Source organism: Heteronotia binoei, chromosome 16, assembly GCF_032191835.1.
Source record: "Heteronotia binoei isolate CCM8104 ecotype False Entrance Well chromosome 16, APGP_CSIRO_Hbin_v1, whole genome shotgun sequence".
NCBI lineage: Eukaryota > Metazoa > Chordata > Lepidosauria > Squamata > Gekkonidae > Heteronotia > Heteronotia binoei.
In genome coordinates this window covers 18608491-18627997 of record NC_083238.1, presented here as the reverse complement: position 1 = coordinate 18627997, position 19507 = coordinate 18608491, and the positions used below count along the sequence as shown (strand labels likewise).

Genomic DNA, 19507 nt, shown 5'->3' with positions numbered 1-19507 from the left:
GGGATATTCCTAGTAGCAATTATCACAGCTTAAATAGTAGGGATATTTAAAATAAGATATGTCATAATGATCACTTGTTTGAAGTCATCAGTCAGAAAATGTATCTTCTTTTTTGCTTTTCAAAATATGGAAAAGCCCTTCCACTCATGTAGATTTTGAGAGAAGAGCAGTTTAAATTGGTGTTAATCTCTCTGTGCAGAACAGGCAGCACACTGAAACTTTTAAGTGGTTTGACTGCACAGAAAGAGCAGCTTTTAAAATTGAACCTGTATTCTGACCTATTATACTACTTAGTTTCATTTACATGTGGAAAAAATACTGTTCTTAAATACCTATGAAACATGACATCTTCAAGATGGCCTCTGAATCACCAGTGTGAATTATAATTTTCAATTCTTCAAAAGATATATATTTTAGTGTAACTGAAATACATGGTTAAGAGTACTTTTCATTTTGGATGGCCTTTGACTAGGAGTGCCTGCCTGACTTAGCACAGAAGATTCACACAGTTCACAAACACATACTTTATGTAAAAATCACAAAGAAATCAAAGAAATAAAAAATCAATGTAAAAATCACAAAGAATGACACTACCCCATTCAGAACCAGCCTTGTCAAAAAGTCCTTCTTTATATTGTTACTGAGTAAACATTTATCCACTCAGGGTTTTCATACATATGCTATAAATTCACTGCAGAGAATTTTAGGACAGAAGCTGTTTTATACTGCTGTTTTCCTAACGTTTTATTCTCTGAGGTCTAGTTTATTGTGTTTTGTACTGTTTTCTAATCTGTTGCTTATTTTTTACTACTTTATCTTATTCTATAATTTTTTTTTAAATTCTACTTTTAATTCACTTAATAAAAATCATTGCCAGCTTCATTGACATGTCAAAAAGCAACTAATAAATAATCCAAACAAAATATATGTTTGGGGCAAATGGAAAAAAGAAAAAAAAAGATGCTACCAATTAGAATAAAATCGATAGGATTCTAAAGCATTCTAATGCAGATGATAGAGGAAACTAGTGATCCATTTTCACTATTGAAAGTTAAACCTGGGCACTATTTTGTGAGCATCATAAATCTACCTATTTCTTTACATGGCCACTATCTGAGAATGTTTAAATCCAGACCCTGGAGCCATGAATTGACAAGACAGATATTTCTACAAAAATGAAAATGCTCCGGGTTTGCAGAAAAAAATGAAATCTAAAAACAACCACCACCCTGCATCAAAGAAGAAGAAGAAGAAGATATTGGATTTATATCCCGCCCTCCACTCCGAAGAGTCTCAGAGCAGCTCACAATCTCCTTTCCCTTCCTCCCCCACAACAGACACCCTGTGAGGTGGGTGGGGCTAAGAGAGCTCCCACAGCAGCTGCCCTTTCAAGGACAACCTCTGCCAGAGCTATGGCTGACCCAAGGCCATTCCAGCAGGTGCAAGTGGAGGAGTGGGGAATCAAACCCGGTTCTCCCAGATAAGAGTCCACACACTTAACCACTACACCAAACTGGCCAAAGAGCCAAAACTCTCCAAAATAACAGAAGCACCTGTAAACAAATGCCTCAATAGCAGCTGCTAGGCAACCACAGTAATACTGCCAGCCTTTAAACTTTGGAGTCTGTCAGCAAAAGGCAGAGGGAAGAGGGTAGGGCCCTGTCCAGGGGAAGACTCACAGAGGCCAGGGCCAGAAGCAACTCCAGGTGACTTGCAGCCATCTGACTTGCATGACTGGTTGCTTGCTACTGTTCAACAGCAGCCACCTCATGAAAGCCAGGGTGGTATACCGGTTAGAGTTTCACACTAGGACCTGGGTTCAAATCAACACTCTATGTCACATCATCCTAACCTACCTCAGAGGGTTATTTCAAGGGTAAAATGAAGAATTATGTAGGTTGCAGTGTGGAGAAAGGCAGGGTATAACTGAAGCAAATAAACATAGCTGAAGGTGGGGGGTCAGATAAGAGGTAAGTAGGCTGGTGGGTGAGTAGGAAAGAGAGACAAAAGTAGGGAAAGGTAAGGATGTGGAGTCTTCCAGAACAAGGAATAGAGGAAACAGTGTGGGGAGAGGGATACAGGTGAAAGTTAAGGCCCCCCACAAGTCCTTGTAGCTTCCCCACTATGTTACTGAGCCTGGCCCAGTGGATGGCATCATGCAACTCTCTCTGATTCAGCCTGGCAACAAGAACCATGAAAAAATTGTCCAGGAACAAGCTGCCAGTGGGAAAGAAAGCAGAAAAGTGGAAGACAGGCAGATAAAAGTAGGTCAGCTGGAGGTTGGAAGGTCAGAAAGAAGCAGGAATATGAGACAGGCTATGGAAGCTTTCAGGAAAGGGAAAGCTGAAATAAGGGGGAGGGGGAAATGTGATGTACCCACAAACCTCTGTGGGTCCCCCACTTGCCAATAAATCTTATTCTCAACATGGCTAAATCTGTGGATACTTGAATCAGAACACTGAAGCTATGAACAGACAAGACAGAAAAAGCCCTAGGTTCCCAGAAAAACCTGACCTCTAAAAATACATAAAATAATAGAAGTCGCACCGGTAGCTTTAGGAAACAAATGCCCACTGTGGCTGTTGCTGGGCAGCCACAACAGTATTGCCAGCTGAAGCCTTGGTCTCTGTCAGGAAAAGGCAGCTGGGAAAGCACAAAACAGAAGAACTCTTCAGGGCCAAGGTCAGCAGTGACCACCAGACAACCTGCTATCACCGTATTTGCATGACTCATCCAGGCCGAGCTATTTAACAGCAACCATCACAGGAAACCCAGTGTGACAGAAAATAATATCTTGGAGACCGAGGATCACTTTGCTATGTAATCTTGCGTGGCGACCTTGGTCCAGTCATACACTCTCAGCCTAACCTACCGACTAACAGGGTTGTTGTAAAGACAAAAGCAAACGACACAGGCCACTTTAGGTCCCTGTTGTGAAAAAAGGTGGGGGTATTAATATAGTAAAAAAGAAATAAATATAGTAAACAAGTAAGGAATATAGCTGAATATGGGGCACAGATATGATGTAGGATGGTCAGTGGTTGGCGAGAAGGAAGAAGAGAAAAGAAAGGATATGAGGGTTCCCAGGAGGAGGGAAGGAAGAAATCATGTGGAGAGGGAGATATAGAGGGAAATGATGTGCCCCATAACAAGTCCTTGCATACTCCTCCTGGTGCAATTTGGCCTGGCCTGGCTGGGACCATGCAAATGTGTTCATCCAACTCAGCTGGCACTGTACAACTGGATCCAGTTTAGCAACTGGTACCACACAACTTGGTCAGAGTTCTTCCAGGGAGTTGATGCCAGTGGTAGGGAAAGAGGGAAAACTGAAGGTGGGAGGGGGAGATAAAGGTAGGTTGGGTTGATGGGTGGGAAGGAGAGAAGGAGGTTAGAAAAGGTGGGAGGCTAGGGTGGCTTTTAGGGAAAGGAATAAGAAAACTGTGAGGGAGGAGACACTGAAATACCCCTGAAAGTCCTAGTGAATTCCACACTTATAGAGCCTATTGCCATAGGAAGGTCATTTTTACTACCCTGGGGTACAACAGTCCAGGATTTGCTTGTATTTGAAGGTTCAAGTTTAACGTACAATGGAATTACTCTAAACATTTGAAAGGATTTCACACAGGAGTCTTCTGGCCTCGATATTCTCAGCTGTACAAATTGTCATGGATGACTGTGGGCAACGGTAGTAAGGCTACACTTCTTAGCTACTCTTTTTTTAAAGGTCTTAGCTCATAAGCTTATGATAGCTTACAAATGACTAGTTTCCACCAATCAAGATACTTTTTGAAATGCAGGGGGGGAAATAGTCATTACCAGAGAGCCAGCATTTTAGATAAATACTGTTATTTCTGATCAAAGCTACAATTTGAAGTTTTCAATCCTTGTCTTTGATCTAAGAAAAATGCCCTTTCCATTTGAAATCCTGGGAATTCACTAGAGAGTGATTTCAACCTTGAATCACTTTCCTTCAAATTATCTGCTGCGTTAGGTAGTTTGAAGCTGGAAGAACCATTTTACCAAGAACCTGAAATTCCCTTAAAAGTCTTTAAAGGGAATCCTATGTGTTTAATCCTTTACTAGTTTAATGGTAACATAAAACGAACTGAAGAACAGCTGAATAGGAAAGCAAGCATGATATTAAGTGGATTTTAAATTACAACCAAGTGAAAATTGCCCATAGATTTTTGTGAACACATTCAGCAGTGCACAAAATGCATCCCCCTGCCAGAGATTTTTCACAGCACTCTGCAAAAATAATTTTTTACCTTTCTCTCAAAGATGCTCTGACACAGTCTAACATGACTGACTCCACAGTATTTGGATGTCATCATAAACTACAGTGAGGTCATTTCTGAGACTAACTCTGGAAGCAAAAAACAGCGGTAACCAAGAAAGAAATGACATTCTAGTAGCTGCCAGAGTAAAACAGAAACACTGAACAGGATTTTTCTAAAGGTGAGTATTTGCAAAGTGAGTTATATAAGAACATAAGAAGAGCTCTCTTGGATCAGACCAGTGGTCCATCTAGTCCAGCATCCTGTCTCACACCATGGCCAGCCAGTTCATCCGGAGGGCCAACAACAGGGCACAGAGGCCAAGGCCTTCTCCTTGATGGTTTCTCCAAGCACTGGTATTCAGTGGTTCAGTGCCTCCAAATGTGGAAGCTCCCTTTAGTAATCATGGCTAGTAGCTACTGATATACCTATCTTCCATGAATCTCATTCCTTTAAAAGAAATCGATGCCTGAAGCCCTCACTACATTCACTGGCAGCAAATTCCACATTTTTATCAGTCATTGTGTAAAAAAAGAATTTTTTTTGACAGTCCTGTATCTTACTCAGATATCAGCAGCATCTTCCCCAATGCAAAGGACCACAGGAAGATTCCATGTACCATAGGAGAGCACCACCAATAGCTGAGCAGGTGAAAACCAGTGTTTTTCAATCAAAATGTCTCTCTTACTGAAATCAGTAGCTTCTACTTCAAAGCTCTAAAAAAGCCCAACACTACACCAACAAAGACTCTTCAAGGCGGTTTTGCTTAAGTACAGCAAAGGGCATCATCCACTCATCCCTACATTACAACTACCTTAAAAAAACGTAGAATACAGGAGATACACGCTGTAGGTTGAAATGGGCAACAGTTGCAGTAAACAAAAAAAAAACCCCACAAACCACAGAAGGTTCAAATTGCACACTTTATCCCCATGGATACTTTGAAGATACTTCATGGTACTTGGAAGGATGCAACGGGAAGGTTTATTATTTTTGGGGGGTGGGGGGAACCATTTTATTTTCAAAAACGGATGTTAAAGAACAAATATTTTGCTAGTTAATACTATTCAAACTCAGCACAGTCACCCCCTACTCCCCAATAGACAGACGGATAGGGGATGCACTGCTTTTATGGCATACTTTTCACAAAACAATCATGGAAGAATTTCTTACCAGGAGATATGATATAGAAGAAATCTTTAAATTCATCCATCCACACCTCCGCCAGCCGTCTATTGTTCTTGTTAATGACATGACCAGTACCACCCGGAAAAGTATAAGGTGTAGCTTTCCGAAAGACATGGCCTACGTGTGAGCATGTTACAATCTCCAATGAGCCTCCACATTGCCAGATCTGAAATATTAAATGTAAATCAAAATTAAGCAGCTTGTTTACAATCAGACAAAACTTAACTGTTGGTATGCTACCACCTTATTATACAAGAAGGGCTATGAAAACAGATAAAGTGCTATCCTGGCAGCACAGTTCCCTCTAAGCTGAGTTAGTGTGAGCTAGCACACAGATAATGTGCTATACTGGGAGCACAGTTCTCTCTAAGCTGAGTTAGTGTGAGCTAGCACACAGATAATGTGGTATCCTGGGAGCACAGTTCCCTCTAAGCTGAGTTAGTGTGAGCTAGCACACAGATAATGTGCTACCCTGAGAGCACAGTTCCCTCTAAGCTGAGTTAGTGTGAGCTAGCACACAGATAATCTGCTATCCTGGGAGCACAGTTCCCTCTAAGCTGAGTTAGTGTGAGCTAGCACACAGATAATGTGCTATCCTGAGAGCACAGTTCCCTCTAAGCTGAGTTAGTGTGAGCTAGCACACAGATAAAGTGCTATCCTGGCAGCACAGTTCCCTCTAAGCTGAGTTAGTGTGAGCTAGCACACAGATAATGTGCTATCCTGGCAGCACAGTTCCCTCTAAGCTGAGTTAGTGTGAGCTAGCACACAGATAATGTGCTATCCTGGGAGCACAGTTCCCTCTAAGCTGAGTTAGTGTGAGCTAGCACACAGATAATGTGCTATCCTGGGAGCACAGTTCCCTCTAAGCTGAGTTAGTGTGAGCTAGCACACAGATAATGTGCTATCCTGGCAGCACAGTTCCCTCTAAGCTGAGTTAGTGTGAGCTAGCACACAGATAATGTGCTATCCTGGCAGCACAGTTCCCTCTAAGCTGAGTTAGTGTGAGCTAGCACACAGATAATGTGCTATCCTGGGAGCACAGTTCCCTCTAAGCTGAGTTAGTGTGAGCTAGCACACAGATAATGTGCTATCCTGGGAGCACAGTTCCCTCTAAGCTGAGTTAGTGTGAGCTAGCACACAGATAATGTGCTATCCTGGCAGCACAGTTCCCTCTAAGCTGAGTTAGTGTGAGCTAGCATACAGATTTTTAGCCTCTGGCTCACATATTTTTGTCTTAGCTCACAAAAAATGGCCTCAGAGCAAACTAATGTATGCAGTAAGCTCACAATGTAGAATTTCTGCTCACAAGACTCCACAACTTAGAGGGAACATTGGGGAGGGTGGCTCAATATGTTATCCTTGAAAACAATCTAGAGGCTCCTTAGTCCTTTCATGAACACATTTATTTGGAAATCTCACCAACAGAACTTAGGCACACTTACAATAATTTGAGTGGAAGTTGCTAGCCAACTTTTTAACAAATGATTAAATAAAATACTAAAATATCCAACTATGCTAGATAAAAAAAAGCAAAAGTTCATTTCTGAACAAACATGGGAAGTACTTTAGCTTGCCGGATCACTAACAGTGATCCATGAATCCTAGGACCCATGGATTTCATATCAGTAGGGGCGGGGCTCCCTTGCATGTTCATATTTATTTATTTATTGCAAAAAGCCAGCATCCTAAACAGAAAATATCTATACGTATCCATAAGAACTATCTGTAAAAACATGGTAAACATAATATGACATTGTTAAAATTGATAAATATACAGAAATGGCCATTAAGACAAATGTACTCTGGCATTTTAAGCTACTAATATTTTTCTCTTCCTAAAGGTGAACCAACCAAATTTAGCTATTTTAAGAGTAATTGCAGGATATTTGCCATCCAGGAGTTCTTTGCCGTATTTTTTGACTGCTGGTAGGGGGAGTAATAATTAGGGGAGGGACGGTGGCTCAGTGGTGGAGCATCTGCTTGGGAAGCAGAAGGTCCCAGGTGCAATCCCCGGCATCTCCAAAAAAGGGTCCAGGCAAATAGGTGTGAAAAACCTCAGCTTGAAAACCTGGAGAGCCGCTGCCAGTCTGAGAAGACAATACTGACTTTGATGGACCGAGGGTCTGATTCAGTATAAGGCAGCTTCATATGTTCATGTGTTCATAGACGGCAGGAGGGTTTCCCTATGCTTATTATACACCTTGCATTAATAGAAGACATGAACTAATGACTCTATGCCATCATTACAGCAAGGGCATATATGAGCTTCATAGGGGATTTTCCTGTATCTACCCTCTGTAACTGCAGAAGGGAGGGCGTCCCACCTCGTAAGGGAGAAAATTCTTCTGTATTCATGGTTTTCTAGGTGATATATGGCATGGGAGATCATCTATGAACTGGCTCTATAAAGGTGCACTATTTTTGCGAGTTATTGAAGTCAATTTGTCAGGCAGTATCTAATATCCTTTGTGCCACCAACTCTCTTGCCTTATTGTATGCCAAGGTGCTAAGGTATTGACTTGAGAGGCCATATAAGGGAAGTCTTTAGAGCTTTCAGTCATGGCGACTCCATATTATCTTGAAGGATTAAGCCTGTCAGCCCTTTGGGATGAAAAATAAGTTTCAGCCTGTATTGGATGGTCAGTATCCACAGCCTTGCCCCACTGGGACCATGTCCAATTCAATTCTAACGAGAGCATTTGGAATGCTGGGAGGGGCCTTGAGTGTTAAATTTCTTACCTTTTCCCACTATCTTGTAGTGTTGCCTTACTTTTGGTATACCTGCTCTTTAAAGTTTGCCTGGTACCTGCTTTCCCTTATATGCCAGGCCAAGACACATCTTTGTACCCAGGCTTTTAAAACTGTTTTATGGCCTGCTCCTAGCCTGTTTATTCAAAACATTTCAGTGTGCTCTCATTTTATGTGACTTGATGCTGTAGCTTGCTTTTACTGGTACGTTTTATTGGATGGATTTACTGATATGTTTTATTATTGCGATTTCTTATTATCAGAATTGTCCTTTTATTTGGTTTTATTTTATTGTTTTGAGCATTGTTTTGAGGGCTTTGAGCAGGTTTGGCGAGGCAGCATACAGATTTTTGAAATAAATTTTAAGAACAACATTATCCCATCTTTTTTTTTTTTACTAGAGATTTGTAAATCCCTACTCAAATAGGACTTATGCAGATCAAAACCATGCTTGTGAACACAGCATCACTTACTGATTCTATGGGGGGATCAGGTAAGGGAGGGATGGTGGCTCAGTGGTAGAGCATCTGCTTTGGAAGCAGAAGGTCCCAGGTTTAATCCCTGGCATCTCCAAAAAAGGGTCCAGGCAAATAGGCGTGAAAAACCTCAGCTTGAGACCCTGGAGAGCCGCGGCCAGTCTGAGAAGACAATACTGACTTTGATGGACCAAAGGTCTGATTCAATATAAGGCAGCTCCATATGTTCATGTTCATATGTCCAAAACTGGAGAAAAGGGCAACATAAGCAAATGGCTTTTGCCACTCCCACCCCCCCAACCATGCGATGCAAGCAGAATATACTTTTGTGGGTTATGCCTCCAGAACTATCCCCTCCTTACATCTTCCCATGATATCAATTAAAGGTAGTGGACTGAATCCAGCAGAAGACTTCAAGAAGGAATTCTATCAGTGGAGGGCAACTTTCTTGCCTTCTCCCAGTGCAGCTCCAAATGACCCACAAAATGCTCAACCTGGGGAACAGCATGGAGGTAGCATGAGGTTGCAGTGGGGGACAACTGGCACAATCTACCCCCCACTTCTGTTTGCTAAAGTCTTCTGCTGGATCTGCTGAGAGCTTAAATGCCCCCTCCAAAATCTTTAGCTGATTAGCTGACCTGCATGAGCATTAAGAACTCTTGCCCATGGACCAAGAGAAGCCGTGTGCTCCACTGAACAATGGCATGGGCACAATTTTCACAAGCCTGCTTGAAAGTAGGGGAAGGAATTTCTATGTTTTCTCTCTCACTCTCACACAAAGAAATATGCAAAATGGTGCCTTGCTACAGCACTCTTTCCTTGGTATACAAGCCTCCTGGAATGATCTTCTTCTAAAACAAAAGTTTCTAAATGTGCGGGAAAGCAACTGGAGGAATTTTGAATAGACAAATGGCAGAAGAGAAAAAGTGAAGTAGTTCCTTTGTCTTTCTTGCAAGATGTATTTCACTGAAGCTAAAACTCAATTCAAATGTCTGCTATGAAATGTCACATTTGGGCGCAAAGAGTGACTTAAAGTTGAAAGTTTTATGAGATATGCTATCAGACTTTCATCTCAGACGGGATCATTCATACCCAAACAACATACATTTATTATGCCACCATTTCCAATGTGACAAAGCACCTGTCCTCTTTATTATATTTTCTGCTGTATGAATAAAGATGTCATGGCCAAAATAGTTCTACTCAGCAGATGGGAAACAGTAAAATTCAAGAAGCAAAATCAAGAGAACTTTAAAATATACAAAACAGGGTAACCTTTCACAGAAGACTTTCGGTATATAAAAGTCAGCTGATACATGTTAAGTATTTTAAAGTAATTGGAAGCACAAATGAATAAATTAGCTTGGCTATTTACATAATCCGTTTCTAGCATCCAGCAGCAACGCTGCTAGGCTGCAGGAATGTATTCGCATTCCTGGAAGGGAGGACTTTTGCAGCCCATTTGGGTGTGCTTTGGAGGGGGCGGGGCTTTGCTGTAGTAACGCCAGGATCATCCACCCCCTATCTCAGTCCATGGCTGAAGTTCGGAAGAACGGGAGCACTGTGTGCTGGCTCCTGCTTTTTCCCTGTCAGTTTCATTGCCGGTGTCTGTAGGGATCGTCAGGAGCAATTGTTTTCACTCCGGGCCAGTCTGGGTTGTTTTGGATGATTGCAGGGCCAGGGGGGAGCATTTTTATTCGCTCCTCTTCAGGCTCCTTTGTCAGTTTCCCTTTTTAGTGATTGGATCGTTGATAAGGTGGGAAGGCGCGGCTCTTTGGTAACGGCAACAATGTCTTCGGGCTCAACGGTGTTGGCCTGAAGATCGGGATTGTTTCCAGTGATTGTGGCGTTTTGTAAATGGGGGGAGAGGCGCTCCATTCAACGGCCTGTTTTGCCCCCCCCTCTCCTTTTCCAGTTTTGATCCTACCGCCCCCCCCCCCTCGCTTAAGATCTGAGTTTCTAGGGGGGCATTTGCACACACACACACACACCCAATTTTCGTTAAATTCCTTTCCTTCTTTTAGAGGAAGTGGGTTTGTGTGTCCTTTTCCTTCTTTTATAGGCGGGGGGGTTGTTTTCGACTACCCTGCTGAGGTTGGGTGGGGCTGTCCTGGGTGGAGTCGGCCATATTTGCTTTCCCTTCTACTGTTGGGCAGCAGCCATATTGCTTCTCCTTCTTCTTCTGTGGGACGGTGGCCATTTTATAGAGTTGTGGAAGGGAAGCCATTTTGTGGGTCTGATTCAGTATAAGACAGCTTTACATAAGCAGGCTCTATCAGCTTCCTGGGGCTGTTCTTCAGTAGTGAGCAGCTGTTAGGGGCAGTTTAACAGGGGGCCAATTTGGTGTAATTTCATGTAGTATTATTTGCCCTTGGCATTGCAGAGATGTCTGGTAGAAAAGGGATGGGTAAATCCAAGGGTAAGCAGCCTGCGCCAAAGGCCCCGCCTAAAAGGCCACCACCGCCTTTATCTTCTTCTGATGAGGGTGAGGATGAAGTTAATGCAGCTATTATGCAACAGCTGTTGGCGCTGGAGCAAGTGTCTGGTATTACTCCCTCACAAGGTTTAGGATTGGGAAAGGTTTCTAAAATGGCATTTCAGACAGATATGCTATCTCGGTTGTCTATTCTCGAGGGCAGGTCTGCTGGAAACATCGCAGGAGGTGCCATTGGACTTGGCGGTTCAGATGGGGGATCAGTTGCATCTCTGCGGGCTGCTGGATCAGGGTCGGCGCTGGTGCCTACTGGAACCATGGATAAGGCTGGTGACACTCCACAGTCATATACTGGGCTAGCTTGGCCTTGGGGTCCATGGGGTCCTGCCACTCCTGGCATTGCCGCAGGGAGTTCTGGCATAGCTCCCTCCCCAGGTATGAGCTCTCAGTCAAATTGGTCTTAGCCACCTGGACATTTTGGTCCCTATGAAAATTGGCCAGCTGTTGGGCAACAGGGTTTTGCAGGTTCTTTTTTGGGGGGTTGGGGCTTTCCCTCTCCCTATGGGGCAGTCCCCTTTACAGCCTTACCTTTCGGGGAGGTAGCATTACCTTTGGGTGATCATTTGTTGCCTGCAACAAAAGATAAGATCCTAAAGGGGGAGTATGTCAATATATTCTCCCTCCTGTTCTGGGAGTTGGAAAAAAAAGATAAGGAGGATTTAGATGACAAAGAAAAAGAGAAATTGAAGAAGCACAAAGTGGACTGGACTTGGGCCAATTGGCTGCCTGGGTTTTTTATATATGCTGGTGTGATTGCACACGCCCAGCCTTGGCGGGCGGCTGCACTTATCCAGTATATGGATATCATTTATAAGGGGTACACAATGTTTAGTGGGCCTGCCTGGATTCAATATGATGAAGAATTCAGGATGAGGGCTGCTTGTACCCTTCCCTTCAGTGGGATCTCATTCACCAACAGATGTGGCTTCAAGTCATGTCTCCTGCGCGGCCAAAGTTTGGTGACCGCTCGGATAGCAGTCATTTGGTGGCCAGGACAGCGGCGACTTCTTCAGCTTCGTCATCCTCCTCCCTCAGTTCTGCGGGGCAGGTGGTTCAACCCCACCTGCTTTGCTGGGAGTCTGGCTCCCAAGGAGTGTGTAATAGAAAAGCTTGTCAGTTCAAGCATGAATGCCCCATGTGTGGCGGCTCTCACTCCTTTAGTAACTGCCCCAAAGCCAAGCCACATAGGAACCACAAGAAACAAGGCGGCGGGGGGGGGGGGGGAGTAATTACAAAGCTGGAAAAGGGGCCCAGTTCGATAAAGGTGGGACCTCTTGAGCACTGGCTGTCTAGGTATCCACGAAGGATCGATAGCATTTACTTGTTAAAAGGGTTTAAGTTCAGTTTTAGGATTCCTTTTCAGGGTCCCTGGGTTTCATTTCGGTTTGGGAATCTTAGTTCTGTTAAAGGTTTAGAGCATGTAGTTAAGGATAAGATTGCCAAGGAGTTGGCAGAGGGCAGGATTTTGGACCCATTTTCTAATCCCCCAGTGCCTAACCTTAGGATTTTGCCCTTGGGTGTGGTGCCAAAAAAGGCGCCTGGTTAATTTCATTTGATTCTCCATCTCTCCTTCCCCAAGGGGAAGTCAGTTAATGATGGGATTCCTGAGCATTTATGCTCGGTTAGGTATACCAGCTTTGATCAGGCCATGGACGTGGTACGATGCTGCAATAAAGGGCAGAGTTGGCTAAATGCGTTATTAAATCTGCGTTTCGCCTTCTACCTGTCCATCTGGCTGATTTTGAGCTTTTAGGATTTTCTTTTGAAGGGCAATTTTACATGGACAGAGCTTTGCCAATGGGCTGTTCTGTCTCATGTGCGACTTTTGAGTGTTTCAGCACGTTCCTGGAATGGGCTGTTCATGAAAAAGTTGGTTTGCAGGATGTTGTTCATTATTTGGATGACTACCTCTTTGTGGGTCCTGTAGGGACTGGGCGTTGCGGAAAGCTGTTGTCTGGCTTCATTGAGCTGGCTGCAGAATTGGGAGTTCCGTTGGCACAGAAAAAAACGGAAGGTCTGGCCCAAAAACTTATCTTTTTAAGGGATTGACCTGGATACCCTGGAGCAATTGTCCAGAATACCTATTCAAAAAGTGGCAGATTTGAGTAGGATTAAGTCCTTCCTTCCTTAAGCAAAAGATCACATTGCTTGAGCTCCAGCAGCTGGCTGGGCATCTTAACTTTGTTTGCAAAGTGGTTGCTCCTGGACAAGCTTTTCTTCGTAGGCTATGTGATGCTATGGCAGGCCTACGTCTGCCTCAACGTAGAACACAGCAGCATGAGGGAGGATTTAAGGGTATGGCAAGAATTTTTGGAGTCCTTTAATGGGATTTCTTTTTGGAGAGACGACATGAGACTTGAGGCGGAGCTTCAGGTCATGTCTGATGCTGCTGGGTCTTTAGGTTTTGGGGTTTATTTTCACAGACATTGGTGCGTGGATACATGGCCAGATTCATGGGTTCAGGCAGGTGTGAAAAACAGGTTTCCTACCTGTAACTGATGATCTTCGAGTGGTCATCTGTGCAGTCACACTTACGGGAGAAAGCGCCAGCGCCGATCACGATCGGTAACTTCAAAGCTGCGGATTTCCGCGCCCCCGTCCCAGTGCGCATGCGCAGACACTCCCCTCCCTGCGCATGCCCACTAGGACCGGAGCGGACATCCCGCCAGTTCCTTCTGACCGCTGCATAAGCCCTGTAGACGGACCCGCAGCAGTGGGGAAGGTGGGCGGGTAGTGTGACTGCACAGATGACCACTCGAAGATCATCAGTTACAGGTAGGAAACCTGTTTATCTTCTTCGTGGTCTCTGTGCATCACACTTACGGGAGATTAGCAAGCTAACAGCCTACCTGGAGGAGGGTTGCCCGGTCCGTCAACAGGTCAGCGACTGCAAAACAGCACGGCCCACAGACGAACCACGGTCCCACGGGAGGTCCAGCGCATAATGTCTTATAAACGTATGCGGAGAGGACCAGGTAGCCGCCTTGCAAATGTCCCGCAACGGCACCCCTTTCATAAATGCCGCAGAGGTGGCCATTGCCCTTGTGGAGTGAGCCTTGACCGGCCCCGGCAGAGGCTGCTTCCGAAGTAGGTAGCAGAGCTTGATAGTCTCTGTCAACCATTTTGATAATCTCTGAGAGGAAACCCTCTGTCCTAGCGAAGCCGGAGCATAGGAGAGGAAGAGCCGAGGGTCCTTACGTGAAGGTTTTACCCTATGCAAGTAAAAGGAAAGCGCTCTTTTAACATCTAGAGCATGAAGCCTACGCTCCGACCCCGTAGACGGGTTTGGGAAGTACACTGGCAGGCAGATGTCCTTATTTAGATGAAAGGAGGACACCACCTTAGGCAGAAAAGTCACATCGGGGCGTAACCGCACCCCGTCTGGTCGGAACTGAAGATAGGGGTCATCACATCTTAGAGCTGCCAGTTCCCCCACCCTCCGAGCCGAAGTAATAGCTACCAGGAATGCCGTTTTCCAAGACAGCAGCTGCAACGAGCACGTGGCCATGGGTTCAAAGGGCTTGCCCGTAAGGGCTTCTAGGACACCTGGCAAGTCCCAAGTAGGGGTCGGTTTCCTAACCGCAGGGTACAAACGCAGCAGTCCCTTAAGGAAGTCCTTCGTGGTCGGGTGAGTAAACACCGAGTGGCCGTCAATGCGCTCGTGATTGGCAGAAATGGCCGCCAGGTATACTCGAATCGAGGACACCGACAGCCCTTTATCTAGCAAGGTAATGAGAAAGTCAAGAATGCCCGGAAGGCCTGTAGTCTTGGGGTCGCCCCTGGACTCAGAGACGAAGTGAGCGAAACAGTCCCATTTATAAGCGTAAGACTTCCTTGTAGACTCACGTCTACAATTAAGGAGCACATGTTGAACCCTTTCTGAGAGCAGTCATCGTAGTCTCCACGCCGTCAATTTCAGATGTGGGACATCGTGGTGAACCACTCGTCCCTGCTCTGAAAGTAGAAGATCTGGCACAGGGGGAAACTGATGAAAAACCCCCTCGGATAGTCTTAGGATGTGAGTGAACCAGTGTTGTCTCGGCCACCATGGGGTGATCAGAACGCCGCTCGGGCGTTCCCTGTATATCTTCTGTACCACCCGAACTAGAAGAGGGATCGGGGGAAACATGTAGACATGGCGATTGTCCCAGGGTAGCAGAAGTCCGTCCCCCAACGATAGAGGGTCCCTCCCCCCCCGACAACAGAAATTCTTGCACTTTCTGTTGTCGCGGGTGGCGAAGACATCTATGTCCGGAGTCCCCCATCTCTGGAAGACCGGTTGAAGGAAGGTCCAATTGAGTTCCCACTCGTGTATGGGAGCTCCCCCTCGGCTGAGAAAATCCGCGCACCCATTCTGATCTCCCGGCAGATGGGCTGCAGTCAAGGTTGTGTCCATTTCTCTGCAGATCTCCCATATCCGCAGAGCTAGCAAGCAAAGTTTCCGAGACACTGTGCCTCCTTGACGGTTTATATACGCCAGTGCAGTAGTGTTGTCTGTCAGCACCGCAACAGTCTGTCCCGTCAACTGGTGGCGGAACGAGAGAAGGGCGTGATGGATCGCCAGGAGCTCCAGGAAATTGATGTGGTATTGGAGATGGTCCCTGGGCCATCCGTCGCCCACACATAGTCCATTCACGTGAGCTCCCCACCCCCACAGAGATGCGTCTGTGGTCAGAGTGACGGTGGGCCGTGGCTTGTGAAAGGGGGCCCCCTGCAGTAGGTTGCGCTTGTGTTGCCACCAGAGCAGAGACCTGAGAACACCTTCCGGAACAAACAATTTGCGATGGGGGGAGTCTTTCATGCAATTGAAGATCCCCAGGAACCACAGCTGGAGGGTTCGCATGTGGAATCTGGCGAAAGTCAGCACCGCAGTAGTGGATGCCATCAGGCCCAACATCCGCTGCACCTGAAGGGCAGAGACAAATTTGCTCTCTAGGAAGATCTGCACCAAATCCATGATGTCCTTCGCCCTCTTTTCGGGCAGGAAGGCCTTGCACACTTGGGTGTCCAGGACCGCCCCTATAAACTGCACTCTGCGAGAGGGCTTCAAGTTGGACTTTGCTTCGTTTACCTTCAAGCCGAGCTGCTCTAGAAGGGAGAGGGTCATTGCGATGTGCCGGAGGAGACTGGTTTCCGATTCGGCCACTAGAAGCCAATCGTCGATGTACGGGTACACCGCCACGCCCTGTAGTCTGAGATGTGCCGCTACGACTACCATGGTTTTCGTAAAAACTCTGGGGGCTGTGGACAACCCGAATGGCAGTGCCCTGTATTGGTAGTGCATGGTCCCGATGGCGAACCGTAGGAATTTCCTGTGGGATGGATGGATGCTTACATGGAAGTAAGCATCCTGCAAGTCTAGTGTCGCCATCCAATCCCCTAGATTCAGCAACGGAAGAATGCTGGGTAGAGACGTCATGCGGAACTTTTGATGTGGTATGTACAGGTTGAGGTTCCGCAAGTCCATGATAGGCCTGAGCCCGCCGTCTCTCTTGGGAACCGCAAAGTAACGGGAATAGAAGCCCAGGCTCAATTGGTCCATCGGGACCCTTTCTATAGCTCCTTTCTGAAGGAGAACAGTCACTTCCTTTTGAAGTGTCACAGACGGAGTGGTATAGACGAATGTTGGAACCTCTGGTTCCTGTTGGAATTCTATTTGATAGCCCAGCCGGACTATCGACAAAACCCACTGGTCTGATGTTATTGCTGCCCATGCGTTGTAAAAAGGCCAGAGCCGGGTGTGGTCCAAAAAGGGGTAAGGGCGGGAACAGGAAGGGAGAACAGAGTCAAAGGCCCTGCTTCGGTTGCCTATTCCCCTTTTGACGAGACGACTGGGAGGAAGTTGGAGAGTATTTTGATTTTGGGTTATATTGTCCCTTGGAGAAGGATGTATTTTTCGGTCTCCATTGCTGTTCACCTGACGGCTTCGTGTAAGGTTTTTTGTTCCACTGCTTGGACCAAGGGCGTTTATTCTGTTGGCGCGAAGAGGCTGGGACTCCCAAATTACGAGATGTCCGGATACTTTTATCCATCTCTTGGAGAACTGTATCAGTGTTAGCGCTAAACAGCCCATTACCGTCGAACGGCAGGTCCTCCACGTAAGCTTGAGTGTCAGCTTGCAGTGCCGTTGATCGCAGCCAGGAGTGTCTTCTCAGTGAGATCCCCGTTGTGAGGGTTTTTGCTGCTATGTCCCCTGAGTGTCTGGCTGAGTTCAGTTGCTGCTTGGCCAGCCCCATACCCTCCTTCTGTACCTTCTGAATGGCGTTCCTACTGTGTTCTGGAAGCCCTGGGAGAAGGGTGGAGAGTCTGTCCCACAGATCGTATTGGTAGCGCCCCATACAGGCCGCGTAATTGGCCACTTTCAGACCGATCGAACCTGCTGAGTAAACACGTCGTCCAACAGAGTCCAGTTTCTTTCCCTCTCTATCCGGAGGAGTAGTATGTGTCTTCCTTGCCTTAGAGGAAGATGCTACAACCACAGAATTAGGTTTTGGGTGATTGAACAGGAAGTCGGCTGTAGACTCCTGGATCCGGTACATGTGGTCAAGCCTGCGTGACGAAATGGGAGTGGACGCAGGTTTGTCCCAGGAAGTTTTAGCTGTGTGGAGCATGACATTCGTAAGAGGGAGGGCTATCGCTGTCGAAGTGTCCCTCTGCACTATATCGAAAACGCTGTCTGTCACTTCCGGTTGTGGCTGAATCGTCGGGAGGGACAAAGATTGCGCCATTCTTTTAACTAGGTCCCCGTAAGATTTCAAGTCCTCCGAGGGCGATATGGGCTGTTCCTCGGTGACTTTCTGGGACGGCGATTGTGGGGAGTCATGAACCGATCCGTCCGTCGACCTCGTGGAGCCCTCAGGGGATTCCGAGCGGTCCGAAGGCGTCGAGGGTTTCACTCGATGCTCCGGTGTCGAAGCGTCCGAGGTCGAGCGCGGAGAGCGGGTTTTCTTAGGTGGTTCCTCTACAGGGGGTTTTGAGATCGATGCCGAAGGTTGGCGTTTCTCGGGCCTGTAGGAGGTCCTCGACCGACAAGATGCCTCGGAACGTTGGTCCCAATCAACCCGGTGTGGGGGAAACCAAGGAAACATGGATGGCATCGGGCACGAACCGTATAAATACTGCCATTGGCGTTGGTCCCAAGGCAGCGTCGGAGCTTTGACAGGCGGGGAGCGTTCCTCGGAACGTTTCCCGCTCGCAGCCGAGCCGCTTCGGTGTCGAGGGCTTCGGGATCGATCACGGCTCGTGGATTGTGCATTCCCCGCTGGCCGTTTTTGAGGAGTGACCGGTCGTCCCTGGCGTGGACTCCGCGATCGACCCCGACGGGGGCTCCTGTCCTTCGGGCTTTCGTTCCCTCCGCCCATAAGGTCCAGGGGACTGGATTCCGCTCCCGACCCTTGGGCCAATTCAAGATCCCGTTCCGAGTCCGATGAGACGATAACTTGCGTCGACATCGATTGCAGTCTCTGGGGACTCACTCGACGGCGCGGGGACGCGAACAATTTCAATGGAGGGACCGTCGGCTCCAACGGAGACCGAGGAGAAGTGGGAGTCGGTTTGACGTGCTTGCTCTTCTCACCCTTTTTCTTCGGCTCCGCCGATGATTTGTCGGTCTTCGGTTTCTTTGCCGGTGTCGAAGTGTCCGAGGCCGAGACCGAGGAGGGTCTCTTGTTGGAACGATCGATATCGGGAGGGGGCCTTTCGGTATCGACCGCCTCCGCGACCGACGTCTTCGGCGCTTGCCCTGCCGGAGCCGCCATTTTATGAGAGGACAGAGTCTGTTCCAGCAACGCGGTGGCAAGGCGGGCTGCCCGGTTCTTCCTGGTCTGCCTTGAGAACTTTGCGCAATCCGCGCAAGAGTCTGGTCTATGTGCCTCTCCTAGGCAAAGCAGACAGAGTGTGTGACCGTCTGGCGGGGCGATTTTGCTGCCGCACTTGGCACACCTCTTGAAAAATCCCCACCGCTTTTCCATGCGGTGGCGGAGGTGAGGGGGAGTGGGGGGGGGGGTGGGTAGGGGAACTGGGAAGCAGGAAAATAACAAACAAGAGCTGCTCTCTCTCCTCCCCACTCACGTAAGACGAAAGGCAATATTCCAATATTTCAGAATCCGCTAGAAGAAGCTAAGAAGAAGAAATCCACCGACCGTATTGAGGATCGACTGAACTCAACGGCGGTCAGAAGAGAACTGGCGGGATGTCCGCTCCGGTCCTAGTGGGCATGCGCAGGGAGGGGAGTGTCTGCGCATGCGCACTGGGACGGGGGCGCGGAAATCCGCAGCTTTGAAGTTACCGATCGTGATCGGCGCTGGCGCTTTCTCCCGTAAGTG

At 47.0% G+C, this 19507-nt stretch overlaps 1 protein-coding gene and 1 non-coding gene across 3 annotated transcripts in view; one reads left to right on the top strand and one right to left on the bottom strand.

Moving 5' to 3' along the window:
• The window catches only part of GALNT13 (polypeptide N-acetylgalactosaminyltransferase 13), a 370357-nt gene that overhangs the window by 129811 nt on the left and 221039 nt on the right, over window positions 1-19507 (bottom strand). For both annotated transcript variants that reach the window (XM_060257257.1, XM_060257256.1), the window contains exon 8: window positions 5451-5631. In XM_060257257.1, coding sequence (XP_060113240.1) covers window positions 5451-5631 — 181 coding nt within the window. The remainder of the gene's footprint in view (window positions 1-5450; window positions 5632-19507) is intronic.
• TRNAP-UGG (transfer RNA proline (anticodon UGG)) lies at window positions 8712-8786 on the top strand. Its single transcript has one exon. It is a non-coding gene; the product is annotated as a tRNA-Pro (tRNA).